General features: G+C 34.3%; 3 protein-coding genes across 3 annotated transcripts; 1 reads left to right on the top strand and 2 right to left on the bottom strand.

The window, feature by feature from the left end:
* Positions 1-2,910: 2,910 nt before the first annotated feature.
* Positions 2,911-6,362, top strand: LOC114737215 (BTB/POZ domain-containing protein At5g48800-like). The gene is made up of 4 exons (XM_028925121.1): positions 2,911-3,093; positions 3,932-3,998; positions 4,112-5,278; positions 5,622-6,362. Exons 1-4 carry the CDS (start codon positions 3,014-3,016, stop codon positions 6,153-6,155), a joined length of 1,848 nt encoding a protein of 615 aa, XP_028780954.1. The 5' UTR covers positions 2,911-3,013; the 3' UTR covers positions 6,156-6,362.
* Positions 6,363-10,825: 4,463 nt separating this feature from the next.
* Positions 10,826-14,106, bottom strand: LOC114737216 (cytochrome b5). Its single transcript, XM_028925122.1, has 3 exons — positions 13,755-14,106; positions 11,935-12,001; positions 10,826-11,367 (listed from the first exon to the last, which is right to left on the bottom strand). Exons 1-3 carry the CDS (start codon positions 13,839-13,841, stop codon positions 11,117-11,119), a joined length of 405 nt encoding a protein of 134 aa, XP_028780955.1. The 5' UTR covers positions 13,842-14,106; the 3' UTR covers positions 10,826-11,116.
* A 1,194-nt stretch (positions 14,107-15,300) lies between these two features.
* On the bottom strand, positions 15,301-18,820 carry LOC114737213 (protein mago nashi homolog). The gene is made up of 3 exons (XM_028925119.1): positions 18,445-18,820; positions 17,137-17,313; positions 15,301-15,761 (listed from the first exon to the last, which is right to left on the bottom strand). The coding sequence occupies exons 1-3, from the start codon at positions 18,661-18,663 to the stop codon at positions 15,702-15,704; spliced, it is 456 nt and encodes a 151-aa protein (XP_028780952.1). The 5' UTR covers positions 18,664-18,820; the 3' UTR covers positions 15,301-15,701.
* Between the last annotated feature and the right edge of the window lie 2,387 nt (positions 18,821-21,207).

Genomic DNA, 21,207 nt, shown 5'->3' with positions numbered 1-21,207 from the left:
ATCTAATCAAATTATTAAATAGGCCTTATATTAAGGATTGAAAAAGTATTATTATGTGGATTAAATCATTTGATTTGAATTATTATTTTCAAATAATTAACGACCTTATAAAGATGTGCATCCCTGGTGCACTCTTTCTAATTTATTCCAACTGTACATGTTATCTAAGGTAGACATGGGACTCAGAATAAGAGTAGTCTAACATAGGCCACATATTAAAATTAAAATTATTCTTAAAAAAATCATTATTTAGAGGGGTTTAGATTTTTAGTTAGGAAATTTTATAGTTAATTATGAATACTAGATCAAAAAAATTAGTTAAAATTATTTTTTTTTATAAAAGATCAAAATTATCCTTAATAAAAATATTATTTAGATGGGTTTATATCATTAATTAGGAAAATTTATAATAAGTTAATAATACTATTTGAAAAAAAAATTAATACTTCAAACAAAACATGATACTTACGTATATTATAAACAATGCTGGGAGTTGCAATAAATAACTAATTTTAACTCATTTATTTTGTTATTATTAGTCATAAGGGGAGTACTTTTTTTTTTTTTTTAAGAATTTGAAACATGATCCCTCTCAAAATATGCAAGAGATCTAACTTCAAATAAAAAAGGATAAAGCAACAGAATCCATATCTAATCCAAGTTTTGAGGGTGATGTTCACCTTTTGACCTTTCGCATCTTTTAATTACTTTCTTCGTCTTGTTCATTCACGTGGAAAGGGAAATACAGTGCACACTGCACACATCCAGTTCACTTTTCTAATTTACTAACTCTTGCTTTCACTCCCTTTCCTTCCTTCTCAATCAATTCAGCTCTTCAATTTCCCATTCCAAATATCCTAAAATCTGGACAAAAGCAAATACTACTAAGAAAATGTGATTAAAAAAAATGCTACCTCTGGACACAGTTAACTAATTTAGAAAGATTAAAAAATTATTAAATTATTAAATTATAATATATATTACATGTTTTCTTAAAATATTATATGTATTATTAGATTATATATTAATTTGTAAGTGAGTTAAATTTATTTGGACAAAGACGATAAATATAAATTAAATACCTTAAGGTAATTTAGTAACTTATTTAAACCCTATAAATTAGTTGATAAGTCTTATATTAAGGGTTGGAAGACTATCCTGGAGCTTAAGATCAATGTGCTCAAAAACAAGGAGTATGCTCACGTGTTTCAACTAGAACACCAAAAAAACCTAATTCAGCCCCAAGTAAGATAGCCAAAGTACTTTCTGTGTTTTCCTAAATCAAAATACCCTCATATTTATAATATGATCTATGATTTTCTTCTATGGGACAAGGTTCAGAGTTATAAGGAGTATCAATCATCATGAAGATAGTAATTACTCCTTCTAGTTTAAGTGATTATTTGCTTCTATTTAAAATAATTATTTCACCGTTTTATAAGATAAAACTACTATCACATACCTTACCTTGTACAACATAAAATTACTTCTTCACAAGCATGAAGTTTGATTTGCCCTTTAAAAGATTGAAAAGGTTTATAGTAACACTAGTATAAATGAAATTAAAAGCACCTTAAAATTAAGATGTAATGTTGATAAATCCAAAATGGAATAATTGAGAATGAAGGAAAGAGGGGACAGGAAGAAAAAGATGAGACAAGATTGTCAAAGCCTGCAACAACTTTTGTTGCCGCTTTGTTTCGTGAGATGATTGACTTTTTTGTGAGCATAAACATTTGTTTCTACAGAAACCCTCTCCAGTCTCCCTCCCTGTTTTTGGGGCCCCTTTCCTTGCTTAAAGCACGCAGCAGGAAAAAGGCATCCAATCAAAATAATTAGTAGGGACTCTATCCCTTTTATTAAATTAAACGGGTTTATCTAGCGAAAATGTTGGCCTTTGGTGCTTATTAAATAAAAGTTTTGAGTTTGATGAGTCTGTGTACAAGAAAATTGCCACAGAGGCAACTTCACGTTCATTTTCTCTGGCTAAATTTAACCTAAATTAGTCAAGTGCAAAGGGATTTCAGAAATTGTACTAGTACTAATTAATAAACCTTCTTGCCTAAAGAGTTCATGTAAAATATATACTGGTTCTCAATATAATAGTTAGTTTGGCATTCAATTTGGTTATAAATATAAAGTTGCAATTCACTTTATCTCTCATATTTATCTATTTTTTCTGAGTAATTTTTACAGTAGTTGCACATATTAAATGTTTCATAAAATAGTAGTTCTAGTGAATATACATGATTAGCAAGGACATTTTAAAAAAAATCACACATATTTATTACAAATAACCATCTTAACAAAATTTTTTAATCTCCTGAATCCATTAGTCCTTAATAATTGGAGAGAGTATATCATATGTGTGGAGATGTGGAGGAATCCAGATTTGCTACAGAAAGGAGTAAAATCGTTTACAAATTTAAGTCTGCTTACATTCATCTTATATTAATCTTTATAAGAGATCTACATTTATTTATTTATTTATATTTGGTTCTGCTAGTCTGAACTTCCTGTTTACTTTCATCATATGTTCCATTTAAAATGAATCATAATGAATGCTTTTGAGATGAATTGACACCAGCTTGATTATATGGGATGTTAAGTTCTCCCTCTTATACGCTGAGATATTGCAATCTCATCGTATATATATAGCTCAAATGCAATTTAAAGTACTCATATCATGAGATAAGTTTATTTTTTAAATGATTTTTCTTGGATAGTATCTTGCGGACAAAGGGATTTTGATATTGAAAAATTATAAGGGAGGTGCCGAAAAGCAAAGTGTGACCCACATCACAGGCGCATGGCTTTGGAAGATTGCAATCTATGCTTTGAGCACCACCTGTTTGACGAAAATGGCCAAAGAACTTCTCCAACACCAACTTCTCCAACAGTGTCTCTGTCTCTTTCTTCGCTTCACTGCCTTAAACCCACACTACTATACTTTTTCTCCCTATCTCCTCTTCACATTCCATTTTACTTTCCTGGGTTTTTTTCCTCAGTCCCTATGGACCGTACTGACAAGCATCAGGTTCAGCACCAGCAATTGTCCTTGGCCAAGAGTGCTAGGCATCGATGCAATGAATGGTTAGTTTGCTGTTTTGTTTTCTCACTGCTTTGACATGTTTTATTTTACTCATATACTTGTGTTTTCCTCACATTGAGGATTTTGGACTTTGCTTGCTTCTTGTCTTACTGTTTAAAAGTGTTTTCTTTGACGGGTGGCTCAGGTTTTGATGTGTTTTTCAAGTTCAGAGTTTTTGCCTGTTGTTTGGCAGCTCTGAGAAGTGTTTCTTACAGCTAATTCAACTTGCTTCTTTGAGAGTTATTGTTATTAAACGTGGTATTCTCGAATATTTTCTGATCTTCCTGCTGGAATGAGCTGATCAATGATCTGTTGTTATTAACTACGTAACTTTATGCTATAATGCATTCTAACTACTGATCTATGTTACCAGTATTTTTTTTCCTTCTGAGATGCTGAAATGTCAACTTGAACTTCTTAATTACACTTCAATTCTTTCTGGATATCTGAATGAACTTCTTTCTTTTTCAATGATTGCCAGAGAACTTGGTTTTTCCATTGTTGGCATCTACTGTACACTTAACTCTTCCAATCAAGTGGTAATATAATTTGTTTTTGTTCCTTTTGTACTCAGAACTGAGCAGGGGACATATTGATGAGTAACTTGTTTTCCATTCGAGTCTAACAACCATCATATAAATAAACTCTGATGTAGATTTTATCGAAAAAATTGTCAAAAAAGTTTCTATTGTTTAATAGTTTGACTAACTGAATTAAGCCGATACTAGGATTCTGTTTGAAGCTTTTTTCCCCTGTTGAATTCTTAAATTCTTGAGTTACTCTGAAGTTCAATACAGTAAACTGTCTCTTATGTATGATTGAATCTTTAATCTTTTGCAGGATTTTTCGAGATGTACCCAGCGATATTACTATAGAAGTGAATGGAGGATCATTTTCGTTACACAAGGCAAGTATCTAAATCGTGGGTTTTGAATTAATTATAATTGTAAATATTAACACGCGTCATGACAATTAGTTCCACACTATGGTGATCCTGATTGTTCGTACTTTTATATGAAGTTTCCTCTTGTCTCTCGAAGTGGGCGAATTCGGAGGTTAGTTGCAGAACACAGGGATTCTGATATCTCAAGAGTGGAGCTTCTGAATCTACCAGGAGGCGCTGAGTCTTTTGAGTTGGCTGCAAAATTCTGTTACGGTATTAACTTTGAGATTACATCTACAAATGTTGCTCAGCTCTGTTGTATGTGTGATTACCTCGAGATGACGGAAGAGTTCTCAAAAGACAACCTCGGTTCTCGTGCTGAGGAATATCTGGACAGCATTGTTTGCAAGAACCTTGAAATGTGCGTTGAAGTCTTGCAGCAATGTGAAAACCTGCTTCCTCTTGCTGATGAGCTGAATATAGTTGGTCGCTGCATTGATGCTATAGCATCAAAAGCCTGTGCAGAGCAAATAGCTTCTAGTTTCTCAAGGTTAGAGTATAGCAGTTCAGGGAGGCTACACATGAGCAGGCAAGCAAAATGCGAAGGTGACTGGTGGATAGAAGATCTTTCTGTTCTAAGGATTGACATGTATCAGAGAGTCATATTAGCCATGAAATTTCGCGGGGTTCGTCCTGAGAGTATCGGTGTTTCCCTTGTAAATTATGCCCAGAAAGAATTAACGAAGAAATCCAGCTTGTGGAATCCTTCTAGCCAGACTAAAGTTGATTCAAATTTGACAGGGCATGAAAAGCTTGTGGTAGAGACAATTGTCAGCCTCTTGCCAGTTGAGAAAATTGTTGTTCCTATCAACTTTCTTTTTGGGCTATTGAGAAGTGCAGTGATGCTTGACTGTGCAATTGCTTGTAGACTTGATCTTGAAAGAAGGATTGGGTCACAGTTGGATGTTGCAACTCTTGATGATCTTTTGATTCCATCTTTCAAGCATGCAGGGGACACCTTATTTGATGTTGACACAGTTCATAGGATTTTGGTAAACTTCTGTCAGCAGGATGATAGTGAAGATGATTTAGAAGATGCTTCTGTTTTTGAATCTGATAGCCCTCATTCACCTTCCCAAACTGCATTAGTCAAGGTGGCGAAGTTAGTTGACAATTACCTTGCCGAAATTGCCCCTGATGCAAACCTGAAGCTTTCTAAGTTTATGGTCATTGCAGAAACCCTACCAGCACATGCACGGACTGTTCATGATGGGTTATATAGAGCAATTGATATATACTTGAAAGTACGTTTTGCCATCTTCTATTCTGATTTATGAATACCATTTTCCTCACAAAGACTACTTTCCTGAGTGCATTCTCTTCTTAAAGTGGTATAGAATTATATGCATTAAAATTAGCTGATTTATTATTGGGGGAAAAAAAAAAGTATGCCATCAGTCATATATTTCAGACAAACTTAAATGGTAAAATGTTACATATTAGGTGTCTTATTTTCTCTAAAGCTTGCAAATGGGAAGAATGTCAAATTGGATTTCCTTTGCAACAAGTTTCATCTGTTGTAAACAATGCTATTCATGAATTTGACTGGGTGTGTAAACTTAATGCTGATTCTTCTGTATTTTACAGGCTCATCAAGGCTTGCCAGATTCAGACCGGAAGAAACTGAGCAAATTGATTGATTTTCAAAAGCTCACACCAGAAGCTGGAGCACATGCTGCACAAAATGAGCGCCTTCCTATCCAATCAGTAGTCCAAGTTCTATATTTTGAGCAATTAAGGCTTAGAAATTCTTTATGCAACTCCTATGGGGATGATGACCCCAAGCCAATGCACCAGTCATGGCGCATAGGCAGCGGTGCACTAAGTGCAGCGATGTCCCCAAGAGATAATTATGCATCTCTGCGACGAGAAAATCGAGAGCTAAAACTAGAGTTAGCCAGGTTAAGAATGAGATTAAATGATCTGGAGAGAGAGCATGTTTGCATGAAGAGGGATATGGCAAAGTCTGGTTCCCGTAAATTTATGACTTCTTTCTCAAAAAAAATTGGTAAGCTTAGCCTTTTTGGACATAGTTCTTCCAGAGGATCAAGTTCTCCTTCCAGAAATTCTCATAGAACAGACTCAAAGGTCATTGAAAGAACCTGTGCTAGCACAGAATAGGTAAATGTAACTTGACTTCTTGTTTTTTCATTGTACTCAGTGCGTAACTGTAAACTATGCTTGTTGTGACATGTTCACTTCATTTTGTTTATCTTTAATTTGTTCCTGTCGGCCACCTTGTATATTAGTATGGCCTTTTTTGCATAACTAGGAGGCTCTCTCGATTGCAAGATCAGTATTCTGGTGGTTGCTGCAGTAGTTTGCTTTGGTTAAATAGATATAGAGAATCTGTACACCAGCATGTAATCAAATGTTGTACGAAATTTTCTGTTCCATCTATATCTGGATTGTTTCTGTTCCATATGTCAATAACTGGTCATCTATCTTTTTCTCCCTGTTCTAATTTTACAACGTGTCTGTCAAAACTGGCTGAGTTATTCTGGGAAGGAAAGTTAAGTTTAAATCCCAAATAAATTTCTATTTTAAGAATTCTCCTTAGGGAATCAATTTCCAAAAATATATTCCGTTGCTGCTCTAATTTGTGCACACTGGACGTTACATATTAATATAAACTCAATTATTTTCTTGAGGTCACAATGTATGATGACCTTTCAAATCCAATGTATCTGAAAACTCAGAGAATTCTTGCTACTCCCAACCGTGTGTAAATTTAGTAGAAGAAGTCATCATTGTACATGTTATTTACGGGATATACAGAACCAAAAATGACACAAAACGTTTCTCTCTTGGCTGTTACAAAAGACCTTGGCTAAGCTGTGCGGATGAGAATACTAAAAGCGGTAAAAAGGAGAAGAAAGACTAAAAAAGGCATGCTTCACTATTTGCTGGTATCACTATCACTAATCTCAACATCCAGAAAACTTTGCTGAACTCCATTGTACTCCCTTTGCTCCTCTTCTTTGTCTGGTAAATCAAAAGATACCTTACGATTAAGCAACCCACGAATGCTATCTGGTTTTCTAAAACATGATTTCAACATAGTAACGTGTTCATACAGAAACTCTAAATCAACATCTTCCTCAGACGATTCTTTCCCACTACCTTCACTTCCCTTCTGATAATCAATGGCATCATAATCTCTGGTCTCTGCATTTGATTCTTCCTGTAAGTGCTTCGCAGTTTCCATGTGGGTCTCTTTGTATCTAATCCGCTTAGGCCAAACCTCAACTCGGGATTGCTTCTGCACTGTTACACAAGGATGCATTTTCCAAGGTAAACACTTGGTGAATAATTTCTTGCGGGTTAGAAGATTCTTGGTGCTTATATCAGCAGAATACATGACTAAAGAACGATCATGTGGAAACTGTTGGTTTTGTAAAGAGGGTGCTTTGGATTTAATCAAGTTATAGATTGTGTGATTGGGAACGATGAAGAAAACTCTACCAGGAAGCAAAATTGATTCTGGTTTAATAACAATCCATGGAAACTGAAACACATCTGGTCTTGTAATGCAGTGTCTGGGGTTTCTTCTCATGATTTCTGCTGCTATTATTGGCTCTCTGTGAATCTCAATGTGTCTACCAGGATGCACCAGTTTTAGCACACCCTTCTCATTTCTAATAGCTTTCATTTTCTCTCTGTTTCTTGAAAGTAATAGACAAGCAAGTGGAAAATGCTGGGGAAGGGGAGTGTTTGGTGATGAGAAATGTTGTATTTATAATGATCATTTGGGACAAAAGTGGTGGGGAATCCGATGAAAATCTCCTTGGAGAAAGAATTTTGTTCGAGGAATTGATTTGGTGACCAACTGACAACTAAGTTACCTATAGAAACGAAACTGCTTGAGAGGGTACCTTCTTTCTTAGCTGCTTTTTTCTCACTGTTTTTCTTTCATTATCCTCTATTCCACATATAGATACAAAATATTCTGTGTGTGTGTGTGTGTAATCACAGTATTCATAAGTATATATACAATCCAGACAGTTTTCCTTATTTTAGGAAATGACATCTAGAGACATAATCAAGAACTATTTTATCAATCTTCTTAAGGTTCTCCATCCCAATCATAAGCTAATTGAACCTGCTATTGGGTTCAAATATTTGCATAGAAAAAATAATTGCATGAGGAAGATATTAAGCAAATTAATTAATAAGTTGAATGATAGAAATCGGACTTTCCAAGCAGGATCATAGAGCTTCGGATTTATCAAGGCCACACACAATCATAGACAAAGTTGAGATTTTCACCCCTACCCCCACAAAAGACAGATAAATCCGTACGTTAAAATCTGCCCCCTAATTTTCTTTCTTTATTTTTTTAAGGTTTACTTGTAAAATTCTTGTTCTCCATCAACAAGGTTATACTTGCTGATACCAATAAGAGTTGGTCCAGTTGGTAAGAAGTCAACTCATAACCCACAAGGTCGTGAATTCGAACCCCCTGCCAATATGAGGACCTTGTTGGTAGGCGATCTGTTCACAATGCCAATAGTATTATAAAAGAAAGTTAAGGATACTGCTTGTAATCTCATGCTATTATTAAGGGGGAAAAAAAAAGACTTGGGATGCCTCATAAAAAATAATAAATATTCAAAAACTAAAGACTTGATGATTTTCTTTTTGCTTGTACATACATTAAGAGTTCAAACAATGGTGAAGGGTAGAAGACTGAAGGCAACTATTACCCTTCATAATTTCAATATATATAGGTGTTGTATACAGGTTTTGTCCGAAGAAATTATGTAAACATTAAACTATATATACTTCTCAGCATAGTTGACCAGAAAACAACTAGCCTTTTATTAGCATGACAAACAAAAAACAAAATAATAATCAAACATTGAAATTCCACTAAGCAAAGCAAAATATTACAATCGAAGTCTAAAAATGTGCCTTTTTTAATTGAAGAATCTCCCCATGATTGATGGCGAGACTATATCATATCATAATCAACTAAAGGAGAATAAAAGCATGAGTCAATTAGATTATTGATTATGTTAGTGTTGGTGAAAACGTTAAAATGGTTGCTTGATTTATACTTTAATCATTATATTCACTTAATTTGCTTTATGTTTAGAAAGTTTCACTACTTCACCTAATGGATATGTGTGTGTCTGCTTAGTGATTCCAGATTGAGCAGTGATGAATAGGGAAAGTGAATGTAATAAAAAATCAATATCTTTATACTTTCTGCGTAATAATTGAATGTCCATATTCTGTTCTTTTACAGTGAAAAGTAGAAAGAGCAGAGATGATAGATTCCGCGTGGAAAGAAGAACACAAGGCATGATTAAAGGAACCCAGTTCATCAGTTAGCTATTCTGAACTGTGCCAAAATGGAAAAACTTTATTTATAATTAATTGTAAACATAAGGCAATCGGGTCTTCTTTCTTTCTGTTATTCTTGAATTTATTTCCAAAATAAACAAATGACTTTGTATGATAAATAAGGTTTGCTTTTTGTTGAAATGTAGGTCAAACATAGAGCTGAATACATTTTTGTTAAATCGTTATCCCTATGTTTAGATATACTTGGCTTTAAAAGAAACAAGAAGGAATGGCCATTGAAGCTCAGACAAATGGATAAATGATTTGACCAATTTGTTCAAATCTATGTTTGACCTAGATCATATCAACCGAAAAAAACAGAAAAACTTTATTTAGTATGCAATCTAGAGCCTGCTTGCAAATTACAAACATTGTATAAACAGAATTGAACAAAGCAGCTATGAACTTTTTGACTAATGATTGTCAAGAACCAACTTGAGGCAAGAGAGGTCATGGAGAGATTGCGAGAAAAAATAGGGTCGATTGCATCTATACATATTAGTATCATTTTCCATTTTATTTTAATCCTACAAGACGTGAGGATTTACAGATAATTGTTCCCCTGGGAAATTTAAAGGAGTAGGGACTAACCGCCTAAGGTTATAAATAAGATCAATTTTGTGAGCTTTCATTTATAAGGAAACTTCCGTGCCACTAAATTATAAAGCCATTGGCAGGTGAAAACAAGAGGGGGAAAGCAGAGAGAGAAAACAAGAGGGGGAAAAGAGAGAGAGAGAGAGAGAGAGAGAGAGAAGGTTAGATATGCATGTGTTTTAAATTATATTGAATAAGATTGATTCCAAACTCTCTAGACTTTTTGGCTAAAAAAACTCTCGAGACTTGAAAATTTTAGGTGCAATTAGAGGCATGTAATATAGAAGTTTAAATATGTATTATATCCATATTTAGGTTATCTTCTGCCCTCTGTACCCAAGAAAAATCCGTTTTATTTCTAAATTAAAATCTAATTGTAGAATTAGAGTGCAAATGTTTAGAACACAACGGCTTTAAAATGTAACTAGACTTTAAGTTTTCATTTCCTGTTTAAAGATTTTGTCACATTTTAAATCTTGTATATAACTTTATAGAGATAAAATGCAGCTTGTCCAAGACACTCCAGATTGAGCAATGCAATTGTGAGGGCTTCTCCATAACCTTGTAAAGCAATTGGTTTACAAGCCCAAGACTGCCTTTGATGGAAAGTTTTAATACCTCCAAAAAGGGAGGCAATTTGAAAATGCAGGCAACATTGCCCAAGACACCCTAGATTGAGTAAAGCCTTTCAAGTTCGATTTTATAGCCCAAAAAAAAGTGTGTCCCTGCCACAAGGATCTGAAACACGTTTTAAATTGCAGCTGAGAAAATGTGGGGGCCATTGGAAATGGCAATTACATAGCCAGACGCAGCCTTATATTCTAATACACTTGGTATTATTGCAGTTCTGATGACAAACTGAAGCCTTGATTAATACTTCGTTTGGGAAGCAGAAATAGCCAAGACAGACAAGTTCATGCAAGATCAAGCAGAAAAACAGAACGAGATTTAACAGTAAAGTAAGGTGACATCTCAAACAAGAACCATATAATTAGTCCCCAACACAAGCACATGTGCATATACGTATTATATCCCCGGATAATTCATAATGATACCTCTCAAGAACAAATAAGGCTGGCTTCTATGGAAGCAAGTTTACATTATTGTATGCGTCTATTCCGATGCTAAATTTTCAAGGATTATGTTGATTTTGTGTAAAAACGGATACCAACAGCCACAGCCAAGATAAGCAAGGGAACTAAGAACTGGAGCATCTTAATAAAGAAATCTGGCGACCTGTCCTGATTATGCTGAGGTTGTTTTGGAGGAGTGTAGTTAACCTTGGTGGGGATGGTTGAGGAATCAACGTCTCCAACATAAAATTCATCCATCATTGACAAAGCACTGGTACTGTGTCCTACATCTTCAAAATCATCAGTTGCATCTTTCCCTGCATACATTTGCATTTACAACTATGAAACACCAATATTTCAGAATAGATCCATATAGTGTTTGACATTCATATACTAGACATGATACTTCGAACTGCAATAGGATATTACGATTTTTTTGTTGAGGCAACAAGAAGCATACTCGACCAAAGGCAGAGACTAATCTCCCTCGATTACTAAGAGCAAAGGGTAATTATGAGAACAGAGATTTGAATTCCCCATCACTTAAATGATGAAAGTCCTGAATATTCATACCAACTTGAGTTTTATCTGCATATTACATGTTTAAGTCTCCAAGTGTTCATGTCTTGTCTGGTATCCATGTTACAATGCTTATTAGATCTACAGACATCATAGTTTGGTGAGACCAACATTGATAAGTAACACAGTCAGTCAGACAAAGGATATTGCTTCTTTAGAAGTGTTATAGTATCTGTGTCGTTCCTTTCTTGTCTTGTATCGATGTTAGAATATGTGCTTATTAGATTTAGAGACACTTCTGTCCTGTGAGAGCAAAACTGATGAACAAGTCAGTTAAACAGAGAGACAAAAAGAGAGCTGCATACCTGTGGCAGATATCAAGACATCATCCCCACCAGGGTGGTCCTCTAAGAATTTTGTCACGTTGTAAACCTGTGCAGGAAATAATCTTGAGGTAATGAAAACAGCTAATACAAGGAAACCATGCAGTAACTGTATTAAAGTCCACAGCCATATGTCTCACACTCGCCATCATAAGCTCAGCAGATATGATTATGATGTATGAGAATGATGTTATTTGGGTGACCACCCCCCAGTTCTTGTTTCAAGTATTGATATAATGCGTATGTAGCACAAGAGAAGCAAAGTTTTTTCGGGAAAAAAATGCGTAACTTTGTCTATAATTTGAACCTACAACGTGAATTAGACATTTCGGTGCTTAGGTCCTTACAAGAAAAGAATGAGCGGTTTTGACAAGTTCAAACTGATACAACATAAAGGTTTTGAAAAGCACTTCGTACAATACTTGAATAATAAATCCTAGTCAGATTCAAGACAAAACACTTATAATTCTTGTGTTATATGAAACACCAGTAGGGCAAAAACCCATTGCATCCTTTTGGTGATCAGATTTATCACGTACTAGTCAGTCACATATACGCACACATATATATTATAATTAATAATTTACTGTCAGAACTTATTAAAAGAATATGATTGAGATGACTTCCACTTTTCCAGTAACACGACAAAAGAACAAAAAATCAATAACACTATGATGCAAGACATGAATTCTGCCATTATGAACTTCGAGATGTGGGATACCAACCATATTTGGGTTTCAGCTTAATCAGACCCAGCTTTCAGAAGTTCTAATAAAGAAAAATACTATCCAAATCATCTAAATCAGGACACCATTTCTGATAGAAGCTGATTTAAAGAAGCAGGTCCAGAGCGGTTGCAAAATGTTTATGTCCTAAAAGTATATAGATGATATCACAGAGCAAGAAAACTACGACTCCGCACTCCGAGCATACAAAGTGACCAAAAACACAATCCAGTACTACATCATCTTAGAAATACACAAATTCAGAGGTTCTGTTATGATCCAAAGAGAAAAAGACCATTTCCATTCATAATACTAAATAATGCCGCAGTCATAAAGATTGAGGACCCTTATCAAGACATAGCTTGAAAGAAAAAGAAAAAACATAGCATCACAGCTGACAAGTTCTCATCCAATTTCATCAAATGTTCAGGAATGACATGAATATTTCACCCGACAAACAATGCCCATTTAAAACCCCCCCCCCCAGTTGGTTACGGCGTGGAGACAACTCAGACCCAGCATCATTTCAGTGATCCTGATTCTTCTTGAGTTTTACCTTGTTATTGATAGAAACTAGGGCGAAAGAAATGGAGGGAGAATAAATAAATAAATAAATTGAACATATATTATAGCAAGCATAACAAATAGATAGGTCGTAAATGTTCACTCTTTCCTCAAACCTACCACATTCAGGATTGCAGCCTTTGATTCCAGGCATACTCACATTTAGAATAACCTCAATTCCTACAGCCCATTTTCTAATCGAAAACATAAACAAGTTATCCAAGAACTCATCACAATAATGACAAACTAATCAAAAGTCAAACCACCGCCCAAGTACTCAATAGGAATAACAAATGCATATCGAGCTCCTATGCAAACGAAACAACATAAACTTCACCAGATAGACCTCAGCCATCATTTAAACCCTTTAAAATTTCATTCCACTAAAAACCCAAGATTCTCAGCAACGATAATCAAGCCCAAAACGAAATCTCATCAACAAATTAAAACACAAACACAGCATTATTCCCGATTCCAGATCAGATTCTGCATACACACAAAATTCTCACAAACCTTGCCATTGATAACAAGCCAGCAATCTTTGGAGTTGTTGTGCTGAGAGACCTCAGCGAGGGTGTACACCTTGCGCTCCCCACCCATTGCCAAAGGAGAGCGAGAGAGACAAAACTACAAATATGTCCTGGAAATCAACCAGAGATTGCGGTTCCTGTAACTGAAAAGATTACGGCTTGAAGATCTCTAAAGGAGGGCAAAAAAGTGGGTAAGGATAGCGATGTTTGGTTGCATATTGATGAAGAAGACGGTTAAGATTAGAGAAAAAATAGTTGGCCAATGAATGTAACAAGACAAGATTGGTTTACTGACCAACCAACCACTTCGCCGCATGTGTTGTCCTTAATTTTGGCCTCTAGTTTTTCTACACTTCTGGTCAGATTCAGACCCTCATTTTCAATTGTCGTGTTCACCATTACGCATAAGATTTGAAGATTACATGCATTTATTGTTTTATTTTCAACGCCGACGTTTATGCTTCGGATCATGCGCCGTTACTTGTTGGTGTTCGCGCGAAAACAAGACTGAATATTCGTTAAAAAACACTAAATGTAATTACTTTTCTTATATGAATTTTCAATATAATTTTATTTGACTTGATAAAGATGGAGTAAATCGTGTGGCTGTGGACGATGACGAATTTGTCAAATGAATTGTATTAACAATATACTTCATTCAAGGTCAGAAAATATACTTTATTACACATTCTTGTATTTTGCTAATCAATTGAACAGTAAGGAATCAAAGTTGATAGTTAATACTACCTCCCTTTGTATTCTCCAAATAAAATCTTACTCCTTTCATTCCTTATTATAAGAGACAAATAACCGAAGTACGTTGATAAAAAAAATAGTTAAAATTAGTTAAGAACAATTAATGTATAAAAAAATATAATTTTTTTTTCCAAAAATGCCCTCATTAATAAGGAGAGAGAACATGAGAGAGAACAATTAAATTATTAAAAGAAAGAGAAGTGGGAGGGAGAGAGAGAGTGAGTTGAAGATAATAAATATGAGTACAATAGAAAATCAACACAAAAAAGTAAAGACAACTTTTAAATGTCTTTTATATATAAGAACATACTATAAACATCAAATGTCCCTTATAATAAGGAACGGAGGGAGTATAATTTAGACCGGAAATAATATCATTACTTCGCTATCAAATTTATGAGATAGCCTTGTTACTATGAACTAATTTGTTACTGTATTTAAGCCATGAATTTTCTTCATCGCAGATTTTTAAATATCAAAATAAAAATGCAAAATAAATTTTAACGACAAAACAACAGACATCTAAACCCAACATTATTAGAAAATAAACTTCACTAAAAGTATTAGTAATAGTAACATAACAATATTAATCATCGCCCAACAATAATGCCTTAAATTTTCACCATCCGTCCTTCAAACAGCAAACCCTTTCTTATGAATAAATGAAATATTTTATTAACTCAAAAATCAAATGGATGGAATTGAATAATCCTCAAATGAAGTTGAAGACTTCAAGGGTTAGAAAATGTCATTTTGGAAGAGCTTTGACAATATTTAAATATAACTTAATGACATAAAATTGCATTTAAATAAGCGTTAAAATTGGGTTTGAAACCCTCCCCACAAATGGAGAAACCACGATTTAAAGACAAGGACATAAACAGCATATTCATCTCTACAGAATGTCGCAATGAAAGGTGCACAAACCGTCCAATCCTTCCTAAATTAGAAGACAAGCCTGTTGCAGAGGGGTAAAAAAGGCAAAAGACAAGCTTAATCATTCCTCCAAACAGCAATCCACCCAACTTCCCAATATAAAATGCCCTTTACTCAATGAACTATAAATTTGCAGCACAACCACGACTAACATGTCCATGGTTGTTAAAATTGTCTCAGATGCCACAGTCAATACACAAAAACGCTGGGGAGGTTCTCAACCGACACTCTGATCCAATCATATCGGCTTTATCTTGAAGTGCAGAGAGATGAGAGAAAATACAAAACACTTCAAATCCTGCAGAGACGAGAAATTTCCAATGAGAATAAACACATGGCAAATATGTACTGAAACTTGAAAGACTGACAAATTTTGACAATAGAAACTAATGGTAACTCTCCCACACATTATATTCTAAATTTACTGACCCAATCAACATATTGATGCACTGAAGTTGGTCAATCAATTACATTCAGTCTTCACATTGAGATTTTTTATATTTCCTTTGTCCCTAGTCTTGTATTTGGGTTCAAAATTTAAGCATCTTAAGTCTTATTTAGCGGATAACTTTAAACCACAGCCTACAGTCCAAATTCATATTACTGTAATGCTAAATTATGATATAATATTACAAATTCAAGATTCTTGGTGTTGTGCCACTCAATTTCATCCCACAATATGTTCCTATGAGCAAGTTATTCTTTTCTGTTAAACCATATCATCTCCAGAGAATACCTAAAAGAAATCTGATTTCTTAGGTAACCTTTAAGTTGCCTAACTCAATATCTAGCTCAATATATCCAGCTTTAGAACATTTATTTGCATAACTCAATATCTAGCTCGCCAAAATTCTAATTCCTCTGTTGTCCTATTTAGCTGGAATGTTACTGGCCAGCATCTATCCACCATTCATTAAATTGACCAGCCCAAAAATATCCACATCAAAATATTATATTTTGTCGTCAGAACAATAAAACCAATTTTTGCCTTTTATCCATTACAGCTGCTCCTTTCCCCAGACATAATTTCCCGGCCAAAGCTCCTCCAAATTATCACAGGGAACAAAGATGTGGGAGGAAATGAATAGTGGAGATATGCTTTTACATGAGGCTCATTTTCCTGCCACCAGATGTGGTGGTCCAAATCCTATAAAACTACACCAAACCTGTAAGTATATGGTAGCTATGATAGTCATGCTGGTAAGAAAGCTGTTATAGCTGTTAGAAGTTGGGCACTGTCAGGATTTTTGTAAAGTTGGGCAACAGAGCACTACTCGTGCCATATATATTGTACAGATGTAGAGATTAGAAGGGTTGTAAAAGTAATATGATCCATGTAACTCAATTATGCTCCCCTACTCTCTGGTTTTCTTTCTCTGTCTCTTGTTCCTCCTAGAGGAAATCTTTTGAAGCCTGACCCCAACAGCAGCTTCTCAGCCCGTATTTTGAGAAGCCTGCTGGAGGAGGAATCCCAATGAAGCAAGGTGATATCCTTCAAATTCCACTAATAAAAGGAACTGATAAACATTTAAAATAAGAAAAGGGCAAAAGGTGAGAAAGATGGATATAATTCCCACACTCACCAAAACTTTCAAAATTCAAAATAAGATGAGAAAATCAGACAGCACCAAAAATATCAATCAACAGCATTATGCATCAATGAATCAACTAACCTGAACAAGGTAATAGAAGATGCGAAGGCCTTCAGGATCAGCACTACTCTGAACATCCACGAGAGATCCAATCTTTGATGTTGTGAAGGAAATATGTTCGTTTCCCATTACAATTTCCAGCTCCTGCCGTCCAACCCGATCAGGTTCTGGCCAATTGTTGTCATCTTCCTTCATTATCTGAATGAAGACAGAATTTAATAAGAAACACAAGTAATTCTTTTAGAAATCTACAAGATATTGAAGAATAGATGATACTAATAAACAGAGTACTTATTTTTTATCATATTGTAACCATTTAATCAAAGAAAGAAATTCTTCTATAGCAAAATTAGCTAGCAACAAAGGCTACATTTAACCAGGTAGTGCCTTTTCGTTATAGTCCTTTTTTATAGCAAAACGTGAAATTTATCACATTGAGATAGGATATGGATATTGCACTTTACTTATACTTCATATTTAATTTCAGAAAACTAAATTTTGAACAGGCCCCAGCCATCGCTACCCCTAGCACCAGCTATTACTTAGAATGATCAATTGCTTCTCAGCGAATCAAGCTAGCTATATTTCTTTCATCTCTCCAACTATTAACAACGACGACGAAAAGTCTAACAGCCAGACTCCTTCACTAGCATTCATGTAATAGTGAAAACTCATTAACATCATCCTCGACCCAGCAAATTACATTCACATCCAAACAGTTAAGACGTCGGAATCAATTAACACCTTACAAAACCGTAAAGAATCCATCTTTCAAACTCTAATCCAAACACCCCAAAAGTTCACATTATCGATACCGATACTTTAAAAAGCATACGGCAGCCCAGAGCAGAGTCAATCCCAAAAAGGTTTACCCCGTGATTTCTTTGAAGAGCGAGTAATTGAAAAATACAAACGCACCAAACATCACCAATTTGAACACCAGTATTCGCTTAGCAAATATAGGAAGGAAGAAGATAACAGAGGTAAACCAACAAACAAGGAACACGAGTAAAGCCAAGGCTTATGACAGAAGAGGACCAATAAGAAGTACATATCTGCGTAATTATCTGCATAATAAAGTAGATACAAAACCCAGAATTTCCTATCTCTAACCCCATTATTTATCAGAACCTAATAAGAAAACCCCAAATAAAAAAAGCTAAGAAATTAACTGTTTTCCACCAAAAGATAAAACCCTAACTAGCAACGCAGACTCACGTCCCTAAACAAAAACACAAATTTGTTCAGCTCCTACTTCATTCAAAATACCAAAATAAAAATGCAAATCAACAAAGACGGAAAAAGCAAGTAAAAGGAAAAGGCTGAAACCTCGCTGTCGGAAATAATGCGGCGGCACTCACGAAGAACGGCAGGGGTAAGGTAAACTTCCTTGCGAATTATGGTGTCGTTCTTGTAGTTGGAGTTATTTGCATAGCGAAGTTTGCCATCAGGTCTGAACTCGAACTCAAGGAACTCGTGGCCGAACTTCCCTTTGTGCCCCACATAATATCTCAAGTAGAACTCACTGTTATCATCTTCGCCTGCCATCTCTGTGCCACCTCCAGATTTGCCACCAGAGAAAGGCTTAAAAAGAAAAGGAGGAAGATGACTTCTTGTATAGAGCTCAAAGATCGATCGATGAATGAGGATGCAAATCCCAAATAACCAGAAGCACAATCTCGAATTGACGGCGCGCCCGACCTTTGGGCCAGAACTGTAATTCGCTCGACTTGATGAAAAATGATGTTGCTAGACAAACTATTCGGATCACTACCAATTGGAGCCCATTAGAGCCATGGGCTGGCCCATTTTATTATTATTTTTTAATTTTTAGAAATGCTTTTTTAATCTTAATTATGAAGCAAAACGAGAGTTCTTTTCTTCATACAATTAAATTTACCAGCTTTATTATGTGAATGTATAATTTTATCTCTACATTATTCAATAGACTATTATTTTTTTTAACACTCTTTATTTAAAATCTCAGGTTAAAATTTTAAATCTCAAAGCTGCCTCGGATTATGACACGCTAATGATAAAATTTTAATATATTTTATTACTTACCAATTACGCAGTTGTAAATTAAACAGTTGATGCGAAGGGGAAAAAGAGGGGATAAACCAAAATTCATTTGCAGCTACTCTTATTTTTTTAATAAATCTGTTCTCAAACATCTTATCAAATACTAAGAGACTATTAACCATCAATGATCTTCGCAGAATGAAAGAGGTTTTGCTTCTTTGATAAGACAGAGGGAAAAATTTTTATCCTATTTATAAGTCATATTATTAAATTTTTAACGTGAATAAATTATTTTATGTTTCATTTATTATAGTGTAATTGTTATTTTTTTGAAAGTGTATATAATAAATGAAAGGTAAAATTAAAAAATTGTTAAATTTTAAGATACGATTAATAATGAAGTTGTTTTTGCTTCAGTGAAAGATATTAGAAGTGTTCTATAAATAAGATTAAAAGAGTATTCTCCTATTCTCTTTTTAAACCACTTCTAAGCATCTTATCAAAGCTTGGGAGAAACGATTAACCATCAATGATGTGTGCAAAATGAAAGAGATTATGCTTTGACCCCAAAAAACAAAAAGAAAGAGATTATGCATCAAAAACCGTGAAAAATATTACGTCCTTTCTCATTCTCTCATATTTTCTAGCAAAATTTTAATACGGGAAATACTAAAAAATATAATAAACAACTCATCAAAAGACTTGCAAAAATGTGCTTTAAAAAATACAGGAGGAAACAGTTTCTTTTTTTTTTTGGTCAATTTTTAATCAAACATTAAAACTCCATATCCCCCAGAGTATTGAAAAGTCGACCAATAATTAAATTGATTGAGGCAATGGCTTACATCAGGGTCAATTCAGCATCGCACTAGCTATGATTAAAATAATATAATTTGATTAAAACATAAAAACATTTCTATATAATTCTGAAAAGAGTAATATTTAAATAGAAAGACGTTAATTTGGAAGTAAACAAAACATTTATATATAATCCACATATAATCCAACAAAACAGAGTTATTAAAGCACAAATCTGACAAACTACTTTATTTATTTCACGCAAAAGACATCATTTCTAGCAAAATCCAACTTGGTCAACCCCTTCAAAACTCTTAGTTAGATCAATCAGGGCATTGGATATCGTTTATTGATTTGACCAGGCGACTTGAGCTGAGTTTTAATACTACGATACTCAACTGGCCATAACTTTTCATACACTTCAAGCAAAAAGTTATAAATTTGAGGAGAATACACAGTGTATTTTAGTCATACATGAATTGAACATTATTAACTGTCGGCGGTGGATATATTCATGTATTTGTTTAAGATATTAAATTTAATTCTTATAAATGAAAATGGAAAAGAAATTGCATCGGAAGATCGAGCTGCCTCCATTTACGACTTGTTAACACTAGAATTTTATTAGTCATCGATAGCGCCGCTACCAATTAAATAGTTTATGCAAAGGGGGAAAAAGGGAGATGTACAAGAGCCTATTTTCGACTATTTATGCTTCTCTCTAACCTTTATCCAAAATTATAAGTAGTTTTATTCACAGGAATTGACCATTCTAATGCCATATGCAAAAATTGATTAAAAAAATCAACTTAAATAAAGAAAAAACTCAGATGATCAAGTTCGTCATATATATTATGTTATGTTCTCTAATCACATGGACATGTGTCCTTTTTCATTTTGTGTGGGTTTATAATTATATGCTAATATTTTAAAAATATGATATATGGTCCTGTGTGATTGTAGAAGTTGATATAATAAATATAAAAAACTTGATATAAGTATTGTCCTTGAAATAAATACTGCTTTCAAAAGCTTTAATGCATTAATATGTACAAAGCCTTGTCTTCCAACTACTTAAACACATCTTTGTAGCATCCTCTCTTCCACAGGTTTTGACCTGAATCTCTTTAATCTCTTTCTCTTCCATCTCTCATTTTGAATTATCAAAGACCTATTTTATTATGGCTGACAACATGCCTATCTATTGCCCAACTTTTGCTGAAAAATTGTCAAGGAAAGAAATACTACCACAAGTGCTAAATCAGAATCATA

This window comes from Neltuma alba, unplaced genomic scaffold (assembly GCF_004799145.2).
Source record: "Neltuma alba isolate B1F8T4 unplaced genomic scaffold, ASM479914v2 tig00013417_pilon, whole genome shotgun sequence".
Taxonomy (NCBI): domain Eukaryota; kingdom Viridiplantae; phylum Streptophyta; class Magnoliopsida; order Fabales; family Fabaceae; genus Neltuma; species Neltuma alba.
The sequence above is the reverse complement of the archived record's forward strand: the minus strand, read 5'-3'. Positions and strand labels throughout refer to the sequence as shown.

Coding starts and splice junctions, on each gene's coding strand:
- LOC114737215 (XM_028925121.1), top strand. CDS start 3,014: ATGGACCGTACTGACAAGCATCAGGTTCAGCACCAGCAATTGTCCTTG. Junction 3,094..3,931: donor AGGCATCGATGCAATGAATG/GTTAGTTTGCTG, acceptor AATCTTTTGCAG/GATTTTTCGAGATGTACCCA. Junction 5,279..5,621: donor CAATTGATATATACTTGAAA/GTACGTTTTGCC, acceptor TGTATTTTACAG/GCTCATCAAGGCTTGCCAGA.
- LOC114737216 (XM_028925122.1), bottom strand. CDS start 13,841: ATGGGTGGGGAGCGCAAGGTGTACACCCTCGCTGAGGTCTCTCAGCAC. Junction 12,002..13,754: donor GGCTTGTTATCAATGGCAAG/GTTTGTGAGAAT, acceptor TTTCCTGCACAG/GTTTACAACGTGACAAAATT. Junction 11,368..11,934: donor TGTCTTGATATCTGCCACAG/GTATGCAGCTCT, acceptor AAATGTATGCAG/GGAAAGATGCAACTGATGAT.
- LOC114737213 (XM_028925119.1), bottom strand. CDS start 18,663: ATGGCAGGCGAAGATGATAACAGTGAGTTCTACTTGAGATATTATGTG. Junction 17,314..18,444: donor GCATTATTTCCGACAGCGAG/GTTTCAGCCTTT, acceptor GTCTTCATTCAG/ATAATGAAGGAAGATGACAA. Junction 15,762..17,136: donor TCTTCTATTACCTTGTTCAG/GTTAGTTGATTC, acceptor TCGTCTCTGCAG/GATTTGAAGTGTTTTGTATT.